This window comes from Nomascus leucogenys, chromosome X (genome assembly GCF_006542625.1).
Source record: "Nomascus leucogenys isolate Asia chromosome X, Asia_NLE_v1, whole genome shotgun sequence".
Taxonomy (NCBI): domain Eukaryota; kingdom Metazoa; phylum Chordata; class Mammalia; order Primates; family Hylobatidae; genus Nomascus; species Nomascus leucogenys.
In genome coordinates this window covers 132029238-132055245 of record NC_044406.1, presented here as the reverse complement: position 1 = coordinate 132055245, position 26008 = coordinate 132029238, and the positions used below count along the sequence as shown (strand labels likewise).

At 35.9% G+C, this 26008-nt stretch overlaps 1 protein-coding gene and 1 pseudogene across 1 annotated transcript; one reads left to right on the top strand and one right to left on the bottom strand.

The window, feature by feature from the left end:
* Nucleotides 1-15015: 15015 nt before the first annotated feature.
* LOC115833315 lies at nucleotides 15016-16153 on the bottom strand (annotated as a pseudogene).
* A 7211-nt stretch (nucleotides 16154-23364) lies between these two features.
* On the top strand, nucleotides 23365-23976 carry LOC115833281 (uncharacterized protein CXorf51A-like). Its single transcript, XM_030807047.1, has 2 exons — nucleotides 23365-23524; nucleotides 23718-23976. The coding sequence occupies exons 1-2, from the start codon at nucleotides 23393-23395 to the stop codon at nucleotides 23877-23879; spliced, it is 294 nt and encodes a 97-aa protein (XP_030662907.1). The 5' UTR covers nucleotides 23365-23392; the 3' UTR covers nucleotides 23880-23976.
* Nucleotides 23977-26008: the final 2032 nt, after the last annotated feature.

The following is a 26008-nucleotide window of genomic DNA, read 5'->3' as shown; positions in this document are numbered from 1 at the left end:
CTGAGCTTCTACTCCCACCACACATCAATGAGACTGAACAAAACAGTTGACTTGTTTGCTTTGTAATCATCCCTGGTGTTAGTGGAACCCACTGGGGAGCTGAACTGCTATACCTGCCTGATATCAGTGCAGTCAGAATGGGGTGTTAAAAGATGGGGTTTATTAGCACTCCACTTTCTTCCTTCCCCTCCCTTGGTGTCAGCTGTGCTCACTGGGGTGTTTAGCTTCCACAAGCAAAAAGCAGCAACAAAGCAATGAGAGTCAGCCCTTTACTTATCTCCTTCTTGGGGACAGAAGGACACATCTGGGAGCTGAACTTACATTCCTATTTGGAGGCAAGGTGGTGGTATGTGTTAGTGACCCACTTTCACTGAGATGATATCAGCAAGGCTGAGCAGAGAGCTGAGCCTTTCCTCCATGTGTCTTTAATAAGACAGTGGGAGTCAGCATTCAGATTTGGTCAGAGTGGTGTTGGTAGGGCCCATCCAATAATTGAACATGCACAAAATCAACAGGGGCCAACATAACATGAATCACATGTTGAGGCTAACTGACAACAACTTTAAATCAGCTATTACAAAAATACTTCAACAAACAGCTACTAATTTTAAAGAATTCCACAAAAAGATGTTATAAAAAACAAATGAAAATTATAGAAGTGAAAAATACCATAACTGAAATTAGAAAAAAAAATAAAAGCCTCACTGAATGGGCTCATCCAGAGTCAAGATGACAAGGAAAGGATGAGTGAACTTGAGGACAGATAATAGTATTTACCCAATCGGAGAAACAGAAAGAAAACAAATTAAAAACAGAAATGAAAAGCTACTCAGCACCCTGTGGGATAACAATAAAGCGAAATTTATATCATCAGTATCTCAAAAAGAGATCAGAGACAAAGTGGAACCAAAAAAGTGTTTGAAGAAATAATGCATATATCTTCTCAAATGTACAGGGACACATAAACCTACAGATTCAGGAGCCTAGGAGAAGTCCAAATAGAATAAACACACACAAAAACATTCCAAGACATACCATAATTTACTGTTTCAAATCTATAGACAAAGAAAAACTCTTCAGGGCAGCCAGAGACAAAAGACACATTATTATGGGAACACAGACATTTGAATGACAATGAATTTCTCTTCTAAAACTATGAAGGCCAGTTTGAAGTGGAAATGGGCATTTCAGGTGTTGTAAAAATTGCCAAGTATAAATTCTGTTTCCAGCAAAAATATTCTTCTAGAATAAAGGGGAATATAAGATATTGTCAGATGAGGAAAAACTATATGTTTTTGCTAGCAAATCTATTCTTAAAGATTGGCTAAAGGAAGATCCATAAAATAGAAAATGATAAAAGAAGGCTGGGAACTTCAAAAAGAAAAAACATCAGCATAAATAAAAATGGGCATAAATATCATATAATATCCTTGCCTTTGAGAGTTTCTTAACTTATATTTTATGGTGAAGCAAAAATTAAAACAATATTTCACATATCGCTCAATGTATATAAAGACTTCATATGATTAATTTTTAATGTTGGAGGATAAACAGATGTAAATCAAGTAAGGATTTTACACTTCACTCAAAGTGGTAAAATGTTGATACCTGTAGACTGTTATTAACTACGTATTGTAATATCTAGTGTAACAACTAAGAAAACTACACAATGTGATATACTCAAAAACACTGTAAGTCAGTCAAGATACAACTCTAAAAAATATCAGGTAAGTCTCAGGAAGGTATGCAAAGAAAAATGGAAGAATGACAAGCAGGGAACATAAAGAGAAAGCAAATAAATAAAATGACACACTTTAGCTTTACTATCAATATAAATAATTACCTTAAAAGTAAATAGTCTTTGTATAGTAATTAAAATACATAAACTAATTGTGTGGATGAAAAATAATTCAACAATATGCTGTCCGGCCTAACACGTTAGCTCATGCCTGTAACTCCAGCACTTTGGGAGGCCAAGGCAGGCGGATCACGTGAGGTCAAGAGTTCGAGACCAGCCTGGCCAGCCTGATGAATCTCATCTCTACTAAAAATATAAAAAGTAACCAGGCGTGGTGGTGAGTGCTTGTAGTCTCAGCTATTTGAGAGGCTGAGGCAGGAGAATTGCTCGAACCCAGGAGGCGAAGGCTGCAGTGAGCTGAGACTGGGCCACTGCACTCCAGCCTGGGCAAAAAAATCTCATGTCTGTCTCAAAGAAAAAAAAATTATGCTGTCTAAAATAAACACACTATGTGACATTGATAGAATGAAAGTAAAATAATGGAAAATATGTGCCTTGAATATATTAATTTTAAAAAGCAAGAGTGACTAGCAATTGGATAAGAAGAAGAAAGGAAAGGTATCCAAATAGGAAAGGAAAAAGTAAGAGTATCTTTCTTCTAAGACTACACGATCCTGTATATGGAGAACATTAAAAGTGCCACACAAAAACTCTTTTAGAATGAATCAACAAATTCAGTGAAGTTGCAGAACATACAATCTGCTTGAAAAAATTAGGTGCATTTCTCTAGGTCCATAATCAACAATAAGAAAAAGAAATTAAGGAAACAATTCCATTTCATAATAGCATGAGAAAAATACTTAGAAATAAACTTCACCAAGGAGGCAAAATACTTTTACACTGAAAACTGCAAAATATTGACCCCCCCAAATTAAGGAGGACACAAATAAATGGAAAGACATTCATGTTCGTGAGTTGAATAATTAATGTGGTTAAGATGGAAATGCCAGCAAAAGAGATCTACAAATTTAATGTAATTCCTATCAAATTTTCCAATGATTTTTTAGATACCAAATTTATTCTAAAATTTATATGGAATCTAAAGGGATCCTTAATAGTCAAACCAAATTTGAGAAAAAGCTGGAGATGTCACACTTCCTCATGTTAAAACTTATTACAGAGTTACAGTAATTTAACAGTGTGGTATTGGCATAAAGGAAGTCTTACAGACCAGTGAAATGGAATAGAAAGGCCAGAAATAAACTTCCATATATATGGTCAAGTTATTTTTGACAAGGGTGCTAAGACCACTTAATGGGGAAAGACAGTCTTTTCAATAAATGATGTTGAGAAAGTTGGATATTCACATGCAAAAGAATGAAGTTGGACCCTTACTCTATAAAAAAATCAACGGAAAATTGACGAAAGACTTAAATGTATGTGCTAAAACTGTAAACCCCTTAGAAGAAAAGTTAGAAGAAAAGCTTCTGTTATTAGATATGAATTTTTTTGCTCTTCCACAAAAATAAAGGGCAACAAAAAAATAGATAAATTTGAGTGTGTATGACAATTAAGAACCTTAAGTGCATCAAGGAACACATCAACAGAGCGAAAGACAACCTGCTGTATAGGGGAAAATTTGCAAAGCATATAACTGATGAGGGGTTAATATCCAGAATATGAAAAGAACTCCAACTTAACGATGAAATACAACCTCACTTAAAAACAGGCAAAGGAATTAAATAGACATTTCTGGAAAGAAAATATACAAACAACCAATAAACACATTAAAAGATTCTGAACAGTACCAATTATTAAGTAAATACAAATAAAAATCACAATGAGATACCACTTTATAACCATTAGGATTGCTACTATCAAAGTAACAGAAAATTAAAAGTGCCGACAAAGAAGCAGAAAAACTGGAACCTTTGTGCATTGTTGGTAGTAATGTAAAATGGTGTGGCAACTATGAAAAACGGTATGGTAGTTCCTCGAAAAGTAAAAATAGAATTCTCACATGAGCCAGCAATTCCTCTTCCGGGTATATACTCAACACAATTAAAAGCAGAGTCTTGAAGATATATCAGTACACCCATGTTCATAGCAACCTTACAATAGGCAAAAAGTAGAAGCAACCCAAGGGTTCATCAATAGATAGACAAATTGAAGTATATACATACAGTAAAATATTATTCAGCCTTTTCAAAGAATAAAATTCTGACATTATACATAAATGAACCTTGAGAGCATTATGCTAGATAAAATAAGCCAGTCACAAAAAGACAAATACTATAAAATTATAATTATATGAGGTAGCTAGACTAGTTAAATGCAAAGAGACAAAAAGTAGAATGGTTTTTGTCAGGGTCTAGAAGAGGAGGAATTGAGGAGTTGTGTAATGGGTATAGAGTTTCAGTTTTGCAATATGACAATAGTTCTTGGATTCGTTGTGTGAATATACTTAACACAACTGAACTGTACAATATTGTACAATAAAAATTGGTTCAGATAGAAAGTTGATGTTAGGTGTATTTTACCACGATTAAAAATAGAAAGTAGGAATAGTTATACTAATATAATATAAAGTAGAGATCACAGCAAAGACAATAAATAAAGGCAAAGAAGGACTTTACATGATTATGCAAGTATCAATCCACCACAAATATATACCTATACTGACTGTGTATCAACCAAACAATAGAGCTTTCAAATACGTGAAGCACAAACTAATAGAGATGAATGAAGAAATAGACTTATTTACAATTATAGTTGGATTTACACACTCAGCAACTGACAGAAATTCTAGACATAATATCCTCAATAATAGAATAGCTGAAAAATGCAACAATCAACAGTATCTAATTGACACATATAGGACAGTTCATTGAACAGCAGCAGAATATATATTTGTTTCATGTGTCCACAGAACATGTACCAAGATAGACCATGTGATGGACTACACAACAAACCTTACCAAACTTAAAATAATTAAAATTGTTGATAAATAATTAAAAGAATTGAAATGTGTTGTGTAGACAACACATTCTATGACCAAAATGGAATCAAAGCAGCAACTATAACAAAATACAAAAGACTAAACAACTGGAAATTAAATTGTGCATTTCTAAATAATTCAAAATAATCATGGGTGAAGAAGTAGTCTCAAGGGAAATAAAAAATATGTGAACTAAGTAAAAATGAAAATATACATGTTAAAACATGTGGAATACAGCTAAAGTTGTACTGAGAGAGAAATTTACACCATTAAATTCTTACATTAGAAACGAGGAAATGTCTGAAATTGGAGACCTAATTTCTTACCTAAAGAATATAGAAAAGGAAGAGAAAAATAAACCCAAAGCAAACAGAAGGAAGTAAATCATAGAGATAAAAACAAAAATCAATGAAATTAAAAGCAGGAACAAAATAGGAAAATCAATGAAACCAAAAGCTATTTCTTGAAAACCGTCAACAAAATTGATAAAACTTAAGCACAACTGACAGCTTAAAAAAAAAGAAGACAACAAATAAACAATATCAGGGATGAAACAGGAAATAGCATTACAGATTTTACAGGCATTGAATGGATAAGAGAATAATGTGAATAACTGTATGCTCATAAATTCAAAAATATAGAAAAAATTGATCAATTCGTTAGAAAAACACAAACTACCAAAAATAAATTTAATAAAATTATATAGGCGGTATAATTAGTCCTGCAACTAACAAAGAGAATGAATTTGTAATTTAATAAGTCTCTTGCCTGTCACCATGTGAGACGTGCCTTTCAACTTGTGCCATAACTGTGAGGCAACTAGCCACGTGGAACTGTAAGCTTATTAAACTGCTTTATTTTCTAAATTTCCCAGTTTTGGGTATGTCTTCATGAGCAGCATGAAAATGGACTAATACAGTAAATTGGTACCAGACACCCTGATTTTTCAGTTCCAACCTTTAGAGCTATGATAAATAAATGTTTATTGTTTAAGCTACCCAGTCTATAGGATTCTTTTGTAGCAGCCTGAAATAAGACAATTATATATGTCTATTACCTAGAAATTCTGTTCCTGAACATACACCTTAAAGAAATAGAGGCAGAATTCTACAAAGGGTCATGAGCTACTAACGAGTTTCTTAGCAGCATCATTAGTAGCAGTAAGGAACAGCATCAACATAGGTTACACTCAAAGGGGGAAGAAAATGAACAAGCATGATGCAACATTAAAAGCAATGAACAAGAGATGCATATAGCAGCTTAAGTAAAATGTTACACTTTCACACATGCACATATTTAGCAAAGCGATATGTTTAACAAGAATAAAAACACAGGAAAGCAAATCATTCAAACACATCACGTGTGTCACATGTAGGTGTCTTTTGGTGGGAAGGAAATTAGTAAAAGAAACTAGGAAGGTAGAAAGAAAAATCCAATAAAATAGAGAAATAACCTTTCAAAAATCAATAATGATAATGTGGTCAGAGTCCAAGAATAGGATAAAAGTAAAGATAAAAGCAACCTTCATAAATAGACAGTTAATTCTAATCCCTATCAATTGCAGGGCTAGCAGAAATTAATGAAAATAAGCTGCCTTTAATGCCAAATGTGATAGGTAGAAAGATGTTTATTTGTGGGAACTGTCTTTTGTTTGTAGAATTACTCACCTCTCCACTGACATTGAAAGATAGCCATATTGTTTTTAGAGGGATTTTAGGTAAAATATCAAAAATAACAGCTAATGACTTAGGGAGGGAGACTTCACAATAAACCAATGAGTAGGTGTGGCCTTGGGGAATAGATTAAAGGAAACTGTCTGCTATGTGGGCCACCACAATTGAACATGGGTATATGAGGAGGGGTGGTAGTTCATGTTGGGAAGGCATAGAAGAGGCTGTTATAGAAAAGCCTCTTTTCTACCACCAGGCTATCCTTGCCTTTATATCACCCCCCCACCCAAAACAGAGGTGGCAGGAGTGGTACATTCTGATGACTAAGACTCCCCAGGTGCCTCCCCACCCCACACACAGAGGTGACAAGAGTAGTGCTTTGTGATGTCTTAGTGTCCCTTAGCTCTCATTGGCTGGGACAGTGCCTTGCTGACCAATCAAAGTTGAAGGGTGTGGCCCCTCATTGTGCTGGGAGGGGTATACATAGGATACTCAGATCAGGAGCTCTGAGTAGACCACTGGGACACTTCAGTATGGGAAAGGTGACCAGTGAACCCCAGAAGCCTAATGAAGATGTGGACAAACAGAGCCCATCAACCTCAAGTACCAAAGGGAGGAAGAGGGGGAAGACTCCCTGTCAACGAAGATCCAGAAGTGGCGTTAAGGTGAGATGATGATCCTGACCAAGCCCCTTCTCTTTGCCCCACTGATTCCGCCACCCCAAGACTCTTATCCTTTCCTTGCCTCACTCAAACCCCCTCCTCAACTCACACCCTTCTCATGAAGCCTATTCCTATGCATTTCCCACCTTCTTTCCCAAAACTAATGCCCTCTGGCCTGACTGTGATCTCCCTACAGGGCCTAAAGACCACCATGAAGGCAAAAAGACCCCTTCGAGGGAGCTCGAGCAAAAAAGCCTGTGAAACTAACACCCTTGCAAGAAAACCTAAGAAAGCTAGAAGACCAAAAATGAAGAAAGAAGAGGCTGACAAAGACCAAAGATAGACCTCAGCTCTGTGATGTCTCTAGAGGTCTGCCACTGAAAAGTCATCAATCATACAGTCAGTGAATTCTACACCAACAGGTTAAAACCATGAAAATAAAATCAACCTGAATCAAAAGGATATGTCCCTGTGACTTCTCTGATGGTGGGGAAGGAAGGAGTGACGGGAAGAGGGAGGTGTGTGTGAGAAGGCAGGGAGGTGGCTTCTGTGGGGTTTGAGGCCAGGCCAACAGGTCCACAGCTGGAAACTGGGGGATAAGGACTGGCTCAGGACTAAGCACTGAAGATAAATTTCCTGAACACTTTAATACACAAAGAGTTAAAGGGGTTGGTGTTTCTATCTGTGTGTGTTTTGGTGGGGAAAGAGGGACCTGACTTCAGTGTATTGATTGGCAGAATCTCTATGGTGTGAAGTGTGTGGGTGGCAGTACTATCCCCAAAAACAGACATAGAAATAACCTGCAGGCCATCTACCTCATAATGGTAGGTATGAGGTACACCCCACACTATGATATAAGCAACTAAATGCCCTTCAAAGGGCCAAATATCTCTGAAAGTTACCAGCAGCACCTGAAATAATGGTTACTAGATGCCACAAATCCAACACTGACTAGCCCACCTTCTTAAAAAACTTAGGGAGGAGCATGGCAATGGGAGTGGTCTACCTCTAGTGCAGGCAGTGAATGAGAGCATTGTCTACAGAGAATTTTCAAACAAGATAGCTCTCTCTCTCTCCATCTTTTATTTTTATTTTTCCAAAGTTGTTTTTATCCCTAAAGAGAATACCATTTTTCAGCAATTTACTGAAGTGTAATTGACATATGACAAACTGCACGTGCTTAAAAAGTATACAGTTTGATGAGTTTTGTCACATCTGCACTTGTTAAACCATCACAACTATAAGAGTGAACATACCCATGACCCCCTAAAGTTTTCTCATGCCCTTTGGCAATTCTTCCCTGCCCCTACCTTTACCATCATTCTAATAAAAAACCAACTAATTTGCTTTCTGTCACTATCTGTTTCTATTTTCTGGAGGTTTATAAGAATGGAATAATAAGATATGTACTCTTTTTTTTTCCAGTCCAGCTTCTTAGAACAACTGTCTTTCCTTCTCAAAAATATTTTGTTTTGTTCGTCTACTTTTTAAAAGATTGCTGTTGTCAATAGGTTTTAATCATGTGTCTATGGGAGTGGTCTAAAAACAGCACAATTTCTCATTATATTTTAATGAATACTTATTGTATTCTACAAGGAAATTAATGCAGATAATTTCCTGTTATACCATTGGCCTCAGATATCACCTGACACAGTTGTTGCTGTTTCTTTCTAAAGCAAGCTCCTAAGGATGGGGTATTTCTTGCCGTGCACTTTAGGCCATAATCCATGGTCCTGTATGACACACATACACCAGCATTTAAACAATATTTCTAAAACAATAATAGTACAGTGATTGATTTTAAAATAAAGGAATAAATAATCTGAGTTTTTCATGTGCTGTCATTCCATGTGATGACTTGTTTGGATGATGCCTTAGTTAATAAAACAAAGTATGAATGGCAAGGTATAAATGTTTGTTTGAGAAGTTCAAATCTTCATTTAAACAAAAAATACTTTGTAAATTTGAACTATATCTTTAAAAGTAGAATTTATTCTTCTTTAATTGTTTAATAGTTATTTTAAAACTACAGACCAATTCAAGGAAATCGAATATTACATATTTGGATAATTTATTAATTGACTAATTTGTTCCTTTTGCATAATTTTTGGTTTTCTTAAAATACCATTTTATATTTTACTTTTACTAACACATATATACATATATATAATGCTCACTAGAAACACACCATATATCTTTATTAATCCTTATTATTTCTTGTTTTAATTTATGGTTATTACTGAAAATGTGTTCTACTGAGGAGGGGGCATTAAAAAGCATTCCTCATTTGGTTTTAAATACACTAATTAGGTCAAAGGTAGAAGACTTTTTTTCTTCAAATACTTCACACTTTGGTCCTAGTGTCTGGCATCTTTTGGTTTTGTTTTAAACAGCTTTATTGAGATATAATTGACTAAAATATACAACTAATTAGAGTTGGCACATATACACCTGTGAAACCATCGCCACAATTCAAATAAGAACATTATCCATCACCACATCAAGTGTTTTCTTTTTTTTTTTTTTTTTTTTTTTTTTTTTTTTTTTTTTTTTTGCCCCCTTGTGTTTTTTCCTCCCACTTCTTCCCAATTCCCAATCACTGATCTGCCTTCTGCCTCTATGGGTTAGTGTACAATTCTAGAGTTGCATCTTAATGGAATCAGATTATGTACTTAATTTTATCTAGCTTCTTCCATTCAGCATAATTTTGAGTGTCATCAATGATGTTGTTGCATACATCAGCATTATATTCTTTTTTATGTTATTCTTTATTATTTTTTTCGAGTATCAGCACTAAAATGATACTTCAAAGTAGCTTGAATTTTATTTTTTCATGATAGTTGTAGATTCACAGGCAACTGTGAGAAATAGAGAGATGCCTTATACCGTTCACCCAGATTCTCCTGATGGCAACGTCTGCTATAAACATAGTACAGTATCACATTAATAGATCAACGTCAATAAAAGATGAAGTAAACAATGTTACTAAAGAGATACATTACTCCCATATTCGCAATTAGATGTTCCCTCCAGACATCTGCACACTGGCCTGGGCCCTTGTAGAACCTAGCTTCAGTATTAAGTTCTGTTGTTTGAGAGGACTTACCACTATCATTTCCCTCAGGCTTATTTAAATAGTATAGCCATGAATTATGCAGCTCAGAAGTATGTTGGCACACATGATTCCAGAAGCTTGTGTAAAAGGGATATGGCCGATGGAATGATTAATTTTCAGAGTACTATTCTGTCTCCTCAAGTACTACTAATGGGCCAGAGCCTGGGTGAGGAGAGATGGCAAGAACCTTTCTAGTGATGTCAGTTTGAAGTGATTGGCTAGGCATTTCTTCATTATCAATTATGATTGCTATTCTTTTTCTGATTGTCCAAGGAGTGGATAAGCCAGAGACTATTGATGTGCTGCTGAACACAGAAAAAATTCCCCAGAAACCAGTACAGGGTGGCTGTAAAATTTCCTCTAGGCTTTTATGATTATAAATTTGAAAATATCAGGTGAATCTCTGACAAGGAGCTTCAGAATTTAATGTTCTTTACCTACAACTACAGGCTAAGCATATTGTTAACATTCACGAGGAAGGAACTCTGTTGTAATACTCTGTCAGACAGATATAACAAAGAAATCCAGGATAAAGTTATTTACCAGAAACAAAGTTCAGGGTATGTGGGAGGTAGTTTTAAATAAAGTTTGGAGGTAGTATGGTTGTTGTGATAAATTATCAATATAATGCTTGATTGTATATATTATAAAACCAAAGATGGACAAAGTGATAGAATGGAGAAATTTTAATCCTTCTGTCATAAAGCAGACCAAAACCTCTGTACAAGGAGGGAAAATGCGTACATATAAGCCCTGATGGAACATCCTAATGCCAAAGATTCAAATCCCAGATCCAGCATTTTGTAAGTAGGGGACACATAGAGCACCCATATTTATTTCAAAAGAAAGAAACAAAAGCCAAAATGGACTGTAATAACACACAAGAGAAAAAAATACCATTTAGAGAAACCAACAAAGTGGATCTGTGTTAATACTAAAATTAAAAACATGATTTAACTGTAGAAAAATCGCTGAGATTTAGGAGGCAACAAGGCTTGTGGTTGGTGGGTAGGAGGAAGAAAATACTACACACACGCACAAACACACACACACACAGTAAATATAGAAAATACTATGTATGTATAGTATATAGTATATATATAGAAAAATACGTAGTATAGAGTACATATGGTATATATATATGAAAATATATACTATATATAGAAAATACTATACGTGTGTGTGTGTATATATATAAATATATAAGATCAACCATTAAAAAAAAGACAACAAGGTACTTTTAAGGAAGCTGTTGCTCAAACAGGAAAGATTTTGTCCTGTCAATCCTATCCAAAATGTTTAAGAGAAGGAAAAATTAATTATAAAATAAAAATGTATTTATGTGAACCTGGAAACCTGTGCTTTGTGGTCAAGTTAATTAAAACCTGACCCTGCAAACATCAAAAAAGGAAAGAAAATGGGCAGCAGGCATGAATACACATTTCAACGACGGGAATACAAAAATAGAAAATTGGCACATAAAAAGATGTTCAGCAATAACAACCATCGGGGAAATACAGATGTAAACACCAATGTGATCATGTGCATTATAATAATCCATAAATACATTACAAATTGACACAATGATAACAACGAATGCTGTTGAGAATGCAGAGAAATTGTAGCACTCTTAGATTGCTGGTGGGCTTGTCAAATCGTACTCCCAACAGGAAAGGTGTATGACAGTTTCTTACAAAACTTAACATGCCATCACCATGTGATCCAGCAATTTTCTTCTTCAGCACTTATTCCAAAAAGAAAGAAAATGTAACTTCATAGAAAAACCTATACAGGAATGACTATACCAGTTGTATTGTATTAATAATAATCTAAAGTTGGAAACAACTATTCTCCAATAAATGAATATTTAAACAAACTGTGGTACATCTATAGCACAGAATATTACTTACCAATAAAACAAACAAATAAACAAAAATAACTATGATGCACACAGCAACTTGATAGATGAGCCTATTCAGTGAGTTTTTTTTTTTTTCTAATTTCGGTTACTGTATTTTTCACTTCTATAATTTTCATTTGTTCTTTATAACATCTTTTTTGTGAGGTTCTTTAAAATTAGTAGTTGCTCATTGAAGTGTTTTTGTGATGGCTGATTTAAAGTTGTTGTCAGTTAGCCTCAACATGTGATTCATGTTATGTTGGCCCCTGTTGATTTTGTGCATGTTCAATTATTGGATGGGCCCTACCAACACCACTCTGACCAAATCTGAATGCTGACTCCCACTGTCTTATTAAAGACACATGGAGGAAAGGCTCAGCTCTCTGCTCAGCCTTGCTGATATCATCTCAGTGAAAGCGGGTCACTAACTCATACCACCACCTTGCCTCCAAATAGGAATGTAAGTTCAGCTCCCTGATGAGTCCTTCTGTCCCCAAGAAGGAGATAAGTAAAGGGCTGACTCTCACTGCTTTGTTGAAATCAGTTCCAGTCTCAGGTAAATGAATATTTAAACAAACTGTGGTACATCTATACCACAGAATATTACTTACCAATAATTTTTGGTTCTGGAAGCTAAACACCCTAGTGAATACAGCTGACACCAAAGGAGGGGAAGGAAGAAAGTGGAGTGCTAATAAACCCCATCTTTTAACACCCCATTCTGCCTCACTGATATCAGGCAGGTATAGCAGTTCACCTCCCCAGTGGGTTCCACTAACACCAGGGATGATTACAAAGCGAACAAGACAACTGTTTTGTTCGGTCTCATTGATGTGTGGTGGGAGTAGAAGCTCAGCTCTCCGCTAGTCGCCACTAACAAAAATGAGTGGTGGTGAAGTATAATGGTGAATAATTACACTGCCTTGCACAGCTTCATGAAGTCTGATTGCTACCATATGAGTTTAGAAGCTCATCTAGCCTCTGAGTACTATTGCCATTACACACACAACTCTGTTGTTGGGAGAATTGTAGTAGAACCCACCTCTACCGGCCAGGAGATGCAAGATCTACTGCCCCTGAGTTTCAGGAACACTATCAAGACAAAAGAAAGTTACATCTTGATTTGCGATGTATACTGGGCCATTCTTGCATTGCTATGAAGAAATACCTGAGGGTGGGTAATTTATCTTAAAAAGAGATTTGATTGGTTCATGATTCTGCAGGCTGCACAGGAAGCACGGTGCTGACATCCGTTTGGCTTCTGGGGAGGCCTCAGGAAGCTTTTACTAATAATGCCAAAAGGTGAAGCAGGAGCAGGCACATCACATGGTGAAAGCAGGAGCAAGAGAGGAGGTGGGAGGTGCTCCATACTTTTAAACTATCGGGTCTCATGCAAACTCACTCACTGTCAAGAGGATAGCATCAAACCATGAGGAATCTGGCCCCATGATTCACACGCTCCTACTTGGCCCCGCCTCCAACACTTGGGATGACATCCCAACATGATATTTGGGTGGAACAAATATCCAGACTATATTGGTGGGGTCCAGGTCTGGGTGCAAGATTAGCTGCCTTCTTGGCAATTTCACTGAAATTGTGTGTCTGGAAGAGAAGCTTTTTCTCTGGTGTTTGGTGGGAATAGGATGGGTGTTGCAAAATGTTCTCTGCTATGTTGGGCCATCCTTTTTCTGGTCTTTTGGTTAAGGAAAATAGGTTTTTCGTCAAGATGTTTCTTTTTGCCTGTGCCTGTTGCTGGTACCAGATTGGAGACTGCTGTAGTACTCTTTTAAGATATATGAAAGCTAATTAGAAAACTCATGGAAATAAGTGCCATGTAGTTCCTGAAGTCCCAAGGTCCCCTTTGTATTCTGCCACATTCTTCCTTCCACATTTCAAAATCTTCCTATGCTTGTATGTTATGTACAGATATGTTTACCTTATTATCTTCTGGCCAGAACCTACTTCTTCCTTCCTATTCACTGCTAAATAGTATTCCACTGTAGGGATTTATCAGAATTTTTAAAAATCCAATCACTAATTGACAAACTTCAGTTTTTTCCTAAGCTTTGGAAATTATAATAAAAATAAAATAAACATTCTTGTACAGATTTTTGTGGATATTTACATTATTATTTCTCGTCATCATCCAGTAGTGAGTTATATAATTCACAGCAAGTATATATTTAACTTTATAAGAAATGTTAAACTTTTTTCCTGAGTAGATGTAGCATTTCACAATTCCATCAAACATGGTGCCCCACATCTTCATCAGCATTTGGTAGAGTCAGTGATTTTTTGTTTGTTAGATTTTTATTTTTGTTCATTGGTTTCTTTTTAAGCATTCTAAAATAGTACTGAACATGATTTTTATATTTTCTATTTTTGTAACTTTTTGCTTTATGGCTCATATCATGGTTTATCTTTGTGAATGTTACCTGTGTACTTAAAGAGAATGCATAGTCTGGTGCTATTGTGTAGCTTGATCTACAAATGCCAAATAGGTTAGATCCACTGACGAGGTTGTTAAGTCTTGTATATCCTTACTTACGTGCTTCCTACTTGTTTTTATCAGTAACTGAGGGAAGAGTCTTGAGATCTTCAACTATCATTGGGGATTTGTCTATTTCTTCTTCAATTATCCGTTTTTCATTCATGTATTTTTTTTTTTTGAAGAAAAGAATGTTTTAGTTAAATGAAAGCTTAAGATACACCAAGTTGGCAGTGTTTCCATTTGTCTGACAGTGACACCTTTGAAACATTACAATATAAATCAGGATACCAAATTCTAGTAACTTTTAAAAATGAAGTTACTATAGTTTGAGGCTCTCCTTCAGTTAACTCAAGTCCAGAAAATTCAAGCCAGTACACTGCAAAACCACCATTAAAAATCTTTAACCGCAAACTGTCCATTTTAATTGCTTGTAAACTTGCTTTAAGCTATCCCATCTCCTCCTCCTCTTTCAACAAACAAATGCTGCTTTTTCTTCTGTCTTGTAGCTAAACAGCGTGTAACACCCAGTGCCCCTCCCTTTAAAAATCGAACAAAACTGTCTCCAACCAAAGGACCCAATGCAAAAAGGTTGGCTTCTTTAATACACTCATAGGTATATGTATCTATTTCCACAAGATTACCCTTACATGTGATTGGCTGGCTTGACTTACGGCCTAGGTAACACCCTTGATCCTTCAGAAAAGACAGAATAGGATGAGAACCTATCAATACTACTGCTGCAGACAGCTTAAATATTTTCTTCAATCCAGAAATGCTTTGGAGAACACATTTCATGTCCGGCTTAAAGGAAAGCACATGGTGCTGAGGAAAGCTGGTATAATCAGATGAAAGACTTGAGTCTACAGAATATGACTGAGTACACATCATATGATAGACTTTATGATATTCAGGATACAGCTTTTTGGGAAGCTGTTTGAAAATTAAGCTTGGATCAGTTACTCGTCTGCGAAACACATGAATCACAGGGATATTACTGTTGTAAGCACACAGTACTGCATCAGCGGCAGTAAGCCCAGAACCTACAATTAACACTGGATCCATTTTGCCACACAAATTTCCTCTGTTTATAGCAGCTCCAAATTCAGGCACTGAATGAAACACGAAAGGAAAATCTTCCCCTTCAATTTCCAGATGGGCAGGAGAATCCAACGTTCCAGTTGCCAGTGCTGCATTCTCAGCAAAGAGGCAGAAGGGAACATGAGAACCATCAGCTATTCGCTGATAACCCCTAATTTCCCAGTTTCTGTTGATAAGGTTTGACTTCTCTGTTGAAATATCTCTGTCTTGACTGTCATCATCTTTATCTCTGTGGAGTCTTGATACGGAAGTTATGTAAGTATTCTCTCTGAAATTCTTCTGAAGACCCATGACTTTTACATAACGTTTATAGTAGCGAGCTATTTCCTCTGGCATGACTCGATCCCCTTTTAGGTTCCTTCGTTTACTTGATACCCAGTCCTTAAATTTAAGTCCAGGTAGTTCCATCCAACTTCCAAAGCTGATTGTCAACATGGAGCCTTCCATATTATGCCAAGCCCCACTAGGTGGACCTTTACCAAGAACTAAGTGAGGGATATAATTTGATGTTGCCAAATCAAGATGTGATTTGTTTTTGTCTTGATAGTGTTCCTGAAACTCAGGGGCAGTAGATCTTGCATCTCCTGGCCGGTAGAACTGGATTCTACTACAATTCTCCCAACAACAGAGTTGTGTGCGTAATGGCAATAGTACTCAGAGGCTAGATGAGCTTCTAAACTCATATGGTAGCAATCAGACTTCATGAAGCTGTGTAAGGCAGTGCAATTATTCACCATTATACTTCACCACCACTCATTTTTGTTAGTGGGGACTGGCGGAGAGCTGAGCTTCTACTCCCACCACACATCAATGAGACTGAACAAAACAGTTGACTTGTTTGCTTTGTAATCATCCCTGGTGTTAGTGGAACCCACTGGGGACCTGAACTGCTATACCTGCCTGATATCAGTGCGGTCAGAATGGGGTGTTAAAAGATGGGGTTTATTAGCACTCCACTTTCTTCCTTCCCCTCCCTTGGTGTCAGCTGTGCTCACTGGGGTGTTTAGCTTCCACAAGCAAAAAGCAGCAACAAAGCAATGAGAGTCAGCCCTTTACTTATCTCCTTCTTGGGGACAGAAGGACACATCAGGGAGCTGAACTTACATTCCTATTTGGAGGCAAGGTGGTGGTATGTGTTAGTGACCCACTTTCACTGAGATGATATCAGCAAGGCTGAGCAGAGAGCTGAGCCTTTCCTCCATGTGTCTTTAATAAGACAGTGGGAGTCAGCATTCAGATTTGGTCAGAGTGGTGTTGGTAAGGCCCATCCAATAATTGAACATGCACAAAATCAACAGGGGCCAACATAACATGAATCACATGTTGAGGCTGACAACAACTTTAAATCAGCTATTACAAAAATACTTCAAAAAACAGCTACTAATTTTAAAGAATTCCACAAAAAGATGTTATAAAAAACAAATGAAAATTATAGAAGTGAAAAATACCATAACTGAAATTAGAAAAAAAAATAAAAGCCTCACTGAATGGGCTCATCCAGAGTCAAGATGACAAGGAAAGGATGAGTGAACTTGAGGACAGATAATAGTATTTACCCAATCGGAGAAACAGAAAGAAAACAAATTAAAAACAGAAATGAAAAGCTACTCAGCACCCTGTGGGATAACAATAAAGCGAAATTTATATCATCAGTATCTCAAAAAGAGATCAGAGACAAAGTGGAACCAAAAAAGTGTTTGAAGAAATAATGCATGTATCTTCTCAAATGTACAGGGACACATAAACCTACAGATTCAGGAGCCTAGGAGAAGTCCAAATAGAATAAACACACACAAAAACATTCCAAGACATACCATAATTTACTGTTTCAAATCTATAGACAAAGAAAAACTCTTCAGGGCAGCCAGAGACAAAAGACACATTATTATGGGAACACAGACATTTGAATGACAATGAATTTCTCTTCTAAAACTATGAAGGCCAGTTTGAAGTGGAACTGGGCATTTCAGGTGTTGTAAAAATTGCCAAGTATAAATTCTGTTTCCAGCAAAAATATTCTTCTAGAATAAAGGGGAATATAAGATATTGTCAGATGAGGAAAAACTATATGTTTTTGCTAGCAAATCTATTCTTAAAGATTGGCTAAAGGAAGATCCATAAAATAGAAAATGATAAAAGAAGGCTGGGAACTTCAAAAAGAAAAAACATCAGCATAAATAAAAATGGGCATAAATATCATATAATATCCTTGCCTTTGAGAGTTTCTTAACTTATATTTTATGGTGAAGCAAAAATTAAAACAATATTTCACATATCGCTCAATGTATATAAAGACTTCATATGATTATATTTTTAATGTTGGAGGATAAACAGATGTAAATCAAGTAAGGATTTTACACTTCACTCAAAGTGGTAAAATGTTGATACCTGTAGACTGTTATTAACTACGTATTGTAATATCTAGTGTAACAACTAAGAAAACTACACAATGTGATATACTCAAAAACACTGTAAGTCAGTCAAGATACAACTCTAAAAAATATCAGGTAAGTCTCAGGAAGGTATGCAAAGAAAAATGGAAGAATGACAAGTAGGGAACATAAAGAGAAAGCAAATAAATAAAATGACACACTTTAGCTTTACTATCAATATAAATAATTACCTTAAAAGTAAATAGTCTTTGTATAGTAATTAAAATACATAAACTAATTGTGTGGATGACAAATAATTCAACAATAAGCTGTCCGGCCTAACACGTTAGCTCATGCCTGTAACTCCAGCACTTTGGGAGGCCAAGGCAGGCGGATCACGTGAGGTCAAGAGTTCGAGACCAGCCTGGCCAGCATGATGAAACTCATCTCTACTAAAAATATAAAAAGTAACCAGGCGTGGTGGTGAGTGCTTGTAGTCTCAGCTATTTGAGAGGCTGAGGCAGGAGAATTGCTCGAACCCAGGAGGCGAAGGCTGCAGTGAGCTGAGACTGGGCCACTGCACTCCAGCCTGGGCAAAAAAATCTCACGTCTGTCTCAAAGAAAAAAAAATTATGCTGTCTAAAATAAACACACTATGTGACATTGATAGAATGAAAGTAAAATAATGGAAAATATGTGCCTTGAATATATTAATTTTAAAAAGCAAGAGTGACTAGCAATTGGATAAGAAGAAGAAAGGAAAGGTATCCAAATAGGAAAGGAAAAAGTAAGAGTATCTTTCTTCTAAGACTACACGATCTTGTATATGGAGAACATTAAAAGTGCCACACAAAAACTCTTTTAGAATGAATCAACAAATTCAGTGAAGTTGCAGAACATACAATCAGCTTGAAAAAATTAGGTGCATTTCTCTAGGTCCATAATCAACAATAAGAAAAAGAAATTAAGGAAACAATTCCATTTCATAATAGCATGAGAAAAATACTTAGAAATAAACTTCACCAAGGAGGCAAAATACTTTTACACTGAAAACTGCAAAATATTGACCCCCCCAAATTAAGGAGGACACAAATAAATGGAAAGACATTCATGTTCGTGAGTTGAATAATTAATGTGGTTAAGATGGAAATGCCAGCAAAAGAGATCTACAAATTTAATGTAATTCCTATCAAATTTTCCAATGATTTTTTAGATACCAAATTTATTCTAAAATTTATATGGAATCTAAAGGGATCCTTAATAGTCAAACCAAATTTGAGAAAAAGCTGGAGATGTCACACTTCCTCATGTTAAAACTTATTACAGAGTTACAGTAATTTAACAGTGTGGTATTGGCATAAAGGAAGTCTTACAGACCAGTGAAATGGAATAGAAAGGCCAGAAATAAACTTCCATATATATGGTCAAGTTATTTTTGACAAGGGTGCTAAGACCCCTTAATGGGGAAAGACAGTCTTTTCAATAAATGATGTTGAGAAAGTTGGATATTCACATGCAAAAGAATGAAGTTGGACCCTTACTCTATAAAAAAATCAACGGAAAATTGACGAAAGACTTAAATGTATGTGCTAAAACTGTAAACCCCTTAGAAGAAAAGTTAGAAGAAAAGCTTCTGTTATTAGATATGAATTTTTTTGCTCTTCCACAAAAATAAAGGGCAACAAAAAAATAGATAAATTTGAGTGTGTATGACAATTAAGAACCTTAAGTGCATCAAGGAACACGATCAACAGAGCGAAAGACAACCTGCTGTATAGGGGAAAAATTTGCAAAGCATAGAACTGATGAGGGGTTAATATCCAGAATATGAAAAGAACTCCAACTTAACGATGAAATACAACCTCACTTAAAAACAGGCAAAGGAATTAAATAGACATTTCTGGAAAGAAAATATACAAACAACCAACAAACACATTAAAAGATTCTGAACAGTACCAATTATTAAGTAAATACAAATAAAAATCACAATGAGATACCACTTTATAACCATTAGGATTGCTACTATCAAAGTAACAGAAAATTAAAAGTGCTGACAAAGAAGTAGAAAAACTGGAACCTTTGTGCATTGTTGGTAGTAATGTAAAATGGTGTGGCAACTATGAAAAACGGTATGGTAGTTCCTCAGAAAGTAAAAATAGAATTCTCACATGAGCCAGCAATTCCTCTTCCGGGTATATACTCAACAGAATTAAAAGCAGAGTTTTGAAGATATATCAGTACACCCATGTTCATAGCAACCTTACAATAGGCAAAAAGTAGAAGCAACACAAGGGTTCATCAATAGATAGACAAATTGAAGTATATACATACAGTAAAATATTATTCAGCCTTTTCAAAGAATAAAATTCTGACATTCTACATAAATGAACCTTGAGAGCATTATGCTAGATAAAATAAGCCAGTCACAAAAAGACAAATACTATAAAATTATAATTATATGAGGTAGCTAGACTAGTTAAATGCAAAGAGACAAAAAGTAGAATGGTTTTTGTCAGGGTCTAGAAGAGGAGGAATTGAGGAGTTGTGTAATGGGTATAGAGTTTCAGTTTTGCAATATGACAATAGTTCTTGGATTCGTTGTGTGAATATACTTAACACAACTGAACTGTACAATACTGTACAATAAAAATTGGTTCAGATAGAAAGTTGATGTTAGGTGTATTTTACCACGATTAAAAATAGAAAGTAGGAATAGTTATACTAATATGATGTAAAGTAGAGATCACAGCAAAGACAATAAATAAAGGCAAAGAAGGACTTTACATGATTATGCAAGTATCAATCCACCACAAATATATACCTATACTGACTGTGTATCAACCAAACAATAGAGCTTTCAAATACGTGAAGCACAAACTAATAGAGATGAATGAAGAAATAGACTTATTTACAATTATAGTTGGATTTACACACTCAGCAACTGACAGAAATTCTAGACATAATATCCTCAATAATAGAATAGCTGAAAAATGCAACAATCAACAGTATCTAATTGACACATATAGGACAGTTCATTGAACAGCAGCAGAATATATATTTGTTTCATGTGTCCACAGAACATGTACCAAGATAGACCATGTGATGGACTACAAAACAAACCTTACCAAACTTAAAATAATTAAAATTGTTGATAAATAATTAAAAGAATTGAAATGTGTTGTGTAGACAACACATTCTATGACCAAAATGGAATCAAAGCAGCAACTATAACAAAATACAAAAGACTAAACAACTGGAAATTAAATTGTGCATTTCTAAATAATTCAAAATAATCATGGGTGAAGAAGTAGTCTCAAGGGAAATAAAAAATATGTGAACTAAGTAAAAATGAAAATATACATGTTAAAACATGTGGAATACAGCTAAAGTTGTACTGAGAGAGAAATTTACACCATTAAATTCTTACATTAGAAATGAGGAAATGTCTGAAATTGGAGACCTAATTTCTTACCTAAAGAATATAGAAAAGGAAGAGAAAAATAAACCCAAAGCAAACAGAAGGAAGTAAATCATAGAGATAAAAACAAAAATCAATGAAATTAAAAGCAGGAACAAAATAGGAAAATCAATGAAACCAAAAGCTATTTCTTGAAAACCGTCAACAAAATTGATAAAACTTAAGCACAACTGACAGCTTAAAAAAAAAGAAGACAACGAATAAACAATATCAGGGATGAAACAGGAAATAGCATTACAGATTTTACAGGCATTGAATGGATAAGAGAATAATGTGAATAACTGTATGCTCATAAATTCAAAAATATAGAAAAAATTGATCAATTCGTTAGAAAAACACAAACTACCAAAAATAAATTTAATAAAATTATATAGGCGGTATAAGTAGTCCTGCAACTAACAAAGAGAATGAATTTGTAATTTAATAAGTCTCTTGCCTGTCACCATGTGAGACGTGCCTTTCAACTTGTGCCATAACTGTGAGGCAACTAGCCACGTGGAACTGTAAGCTTATTAAACTGCTTTATTTTCTAAATTTCCCAGTCTTGGGTATGTCTTCATGAGCAGCATGAAAATGGACTAATACAGTAAATTGGTACCAGACACCCTGATTTTTCAGTTCCAACCTTTAGAGCTATGATAAATAAATGTTTATTGTTTAAGCTACCCAGTCTATAGGATTCTTTTGTAGCAGCCTGAAATAAGACAATTATATATGTCTATTACCTAGAAATTCTGTTCCTGAACATACACCTTAAAGAAATAGAGGCAGAATTCTACAAAGGGTCATGAGCTACTAACGAGTTTCTTAGCAGCATCATTAGTAGCAGTAAGGAACAGCATCAACATAGGTTACACTCAAAGGGGGAAGAAACTGAACAAGCATGATGCAACATTAAAAGCAATGAACAAGAGATGCATATAGCAGCTTAAGTAAAATGTTACACTTTCACACATGCACATATTTAGCAAAGCGATATGTTTAACAAGAATAAAAACATAGGAAAGCAAATCATTCAAACACATCACGTGTGTCACATGTAGGTGTCTTTTGGTGGGAAGGAAATTAGTAAAAGAAACTAGGAAGGTAGAAAGAAAAATCCAATAAAATAGAGAAATAACCTTTCAAAAATCAATAATGATAATGTGGTCAGAGTCCAAGAATAGGATAAAAGTAAAGATAAAAGCAACCTTCATAAATAGACAGTTAATTCTAATCCCTATCAATTGCAGGGCTAGCAGAAATTAATGAAAATAAGCTGCCTTTAATGCCAAATGTGATAGGTAGAAAGATGTTTATTTGTGGGAACTGTCTTTTGTTTGTAGAATTACTCACCTCTCCACTGACATTGAAAGATAACCATATTGTTTTTAGAGGGATTTTAGGTAAAATATCAAAAATAACAGCTAATGACTAAGGGAGGGAGACTTCACAATAAACCAATGAGTAGGTGTGGCCTTGGGGAATAGATTAAAGGAAACTGTCTGCTATGTGGGCCACCACAATTGAACATGGGTATATGAGGGGGGTGGTAGTTCATGTTGGGAAGGCATAGAAGAGGCTGTTATAGAAAAGCCTCTTTTCTACCACCAGGCTATCCTTGCCTTTATATCACCCCCCCACCCAAAACAGAGGTGGCAGGAGTGGTACATTCTGATGACTAAGACTCCCCAGGTACCTCCCCCCCCACACACACAGAGGTGACAAGAGTAGTGCTTTGTGATGTCTTAGTGTCCCTTAGCTCTCATTGGCTGGGACAGTGCCTTGCTGACCAATCAAAGTTGAAGGGTGTGGCCCTCATTGTGCTGGGAGGGGTATACATAGGATACTCAGATCAGGAGCTCTGAGTAGACCACTGGGACACTTCAGTATGGGAAAGGTGACCAGTGAACCCCAGAAGCCTAATGAAGATGTGGACAAACAGAGCCCATCAACCTCAAGTACCAAAGGGAGGAAGAGGGGGAAGACTCCCTGTCAACGAAGATCCAGAAGTGGCGTTAAGGTGAGATGATGATCCTGACCAAGCCCCTTCTCTTTGCCCCACTGATTCCGCCACCCCAAGACTCTTATCCTTTCCTTGCCTCACTCAAACCCCCTCCTCGCCGCACACCCTTCTCATGAAGCCTATTCCTATGCATTTCCCACCTTCTTTCCCAAAACTAATGCCCTCTGGCCTGACTGTGATCTCCCTACAGGGCCTAAAGACCACCATGAAGGCAAAAAGACCCCTTCGAGGGAGCTCGAGCAAAAAAGCCTGTGAAACTAACACCCCTGCAAGAAAACCTAAGAAAGCTAGAAGACCAAAAATGAAGAAAGAAGAGGCTGACAAAGACCAAAGAGAGACCTCAGCTCTGTGATGTCTCTAGAGGTCTGCCACTGAAAAGTCATCAATCATACAGTCAGTGAATTCTACACCAACGGGTTAAAACCATGAAAATAAAATCAACCTGAATCAAAAGGATATGTCCCTGTGACTTCTCTGATGGTGGGGAAGGAAGGAGTGACGGGAAGAGGGAGGTGTGTGTGAGAAGGCAGGGAGGTGGCTTCTGTGGGGTTTGAGGCCAGGCCAACAGGTCCACAGCTGGAAACTGGGGGATAAGGACTGGCTCAGGACTAAGCACTGAAGATAAATTTCCTGAACACTTTAATACACAAAGAGTTAAAGGGGTTGGTGTTTCTATCTGTGTGTGTTTTGGTGGGGAAAGAGGGACCTGACTTCAGTGTATTGATTGGCAGAATCTCTATGGTGTGAAGTGTGTGGGTGGCAGTACTATCCCCAAAAACAGACATAGAAATAACCTGCAGGCCATCTACCTCATAATGGTAGTATGAGGTACACCCCACACTATGATATAAGCAACTAAATGCCCTTCAAAGGGCCAAATATCTCTGAAAGTTACCAGCAGCACCTGAAATAATGGTTACTAGATGCCACAAATCCAACACTGACTAGCCCACCTTCTTAAAAAACTTAGGGAGGAGCAGGGCAATGGGAGTGGTCTACCTCTAGTGCAGGCAGTGAATGAGAGCATTGTCTACAGAGAATTTTCAAACAAGATAGCTCTCTCTCTCTCCATCTTTTATTTTTATTTTTCCAAAGTTGTTTTTATCCCTAAAGAGAATATCATTTTTCAGCAGCTTTACTGAAGTGTAATTGACATATGACAAACTGCACATGCTTAAAAAGTATACAGTTTGATGAGTTTTGTCACATCTGCACTTGTTAAACCATCACAACTACAAGAGTGAACATACCCATGACCCCCTAAAGTTTTCTCATGCCCTTTGGCAATTCTTCCCTGCCCCTACCTTTACCATCATTCTAAAAAATAACCCACTAATTTGCTTTCTGTCACTATCTGTTTCTATTTTCTGGAGGTTTATAAGATGGAATCATAAGATATGTACTCTTTTTTTTTTCCAGTCCAGCTTCTTAGAACAACTATCTTTCCTTCTCAAAAATATTTTGTTTTGTTGGTCTACTTTCTAAAAGATTGCTGTGGTCAATACGTTTTAATCATGTGTCTATGGGAGTGGTCTAAAAACAGCACAATTTCTCATTATATTTTAATGAATACTTATTGTATTCTACAAGGAAATTAATGCAGATAATTTCCTGTTATACCATTGGCCTCAGATATCACCTGACACAGTTGTTGCTGTTTCTTTCTAAAGCAAGCTCCTAAGGATGTGGTATTTCTTGCAGTGCACTTTAGGCCATAATCCATGGTCCTGTATGACACACATACACCAGCATTTAAACAATATTTCTAAAACAATAATAGTACAGTGATTGATTTTAAAATAAAGGAATAAATAATCTGAGTTTTTCATGTGCTGTCATTCCATGTGATGACTTGTTTGGATGATGCCTTAGTTAATAAAACAAAGTATGAAGGGCAAGGTATAAATGTTTGTTTGAGAAGTTCAAATCTTCATTTAAACAAAAAATACTTTGTAAATTTGAACTATATCTTTAAAAGTAAAATTTATTCTTCTTTAATTGTTTAATAGTTATTTTAAAACTACAGACCAATTCAAGGAAATCAAATGTTACATATTTGGATAATTTATTAATTGACTAATTTGTTGCTTTTGCATAATTTTTGGTTTTCTTAAATACCATTTTATATTTTACTTTTACTAACACATATATACATATATATAATGCTCACTAGAAACACACCATACATCTTTATTAATCCTTATTATTTCTTGTTTTAATTTATGGTTATTACTGAAAATGTGTTCTACTGTTCTACTGAGGAGGGGGCATTAAAAAGCATTCCTCATTTGGTTTTAAATACACTAATTAGGTCAAAGGTAGAAGACTTTTTTTCTTCAAATACTTCACACTTTGGTCCTAGTGTCCAGCATCCTTTGGTTTTGTTTTAAACAGCTTTAATGAGATATAATTGACTATAATATACAATTAATTAGAGTTGGTACATATACACCTGTGAAACCATCGCCACAATTCAAATAA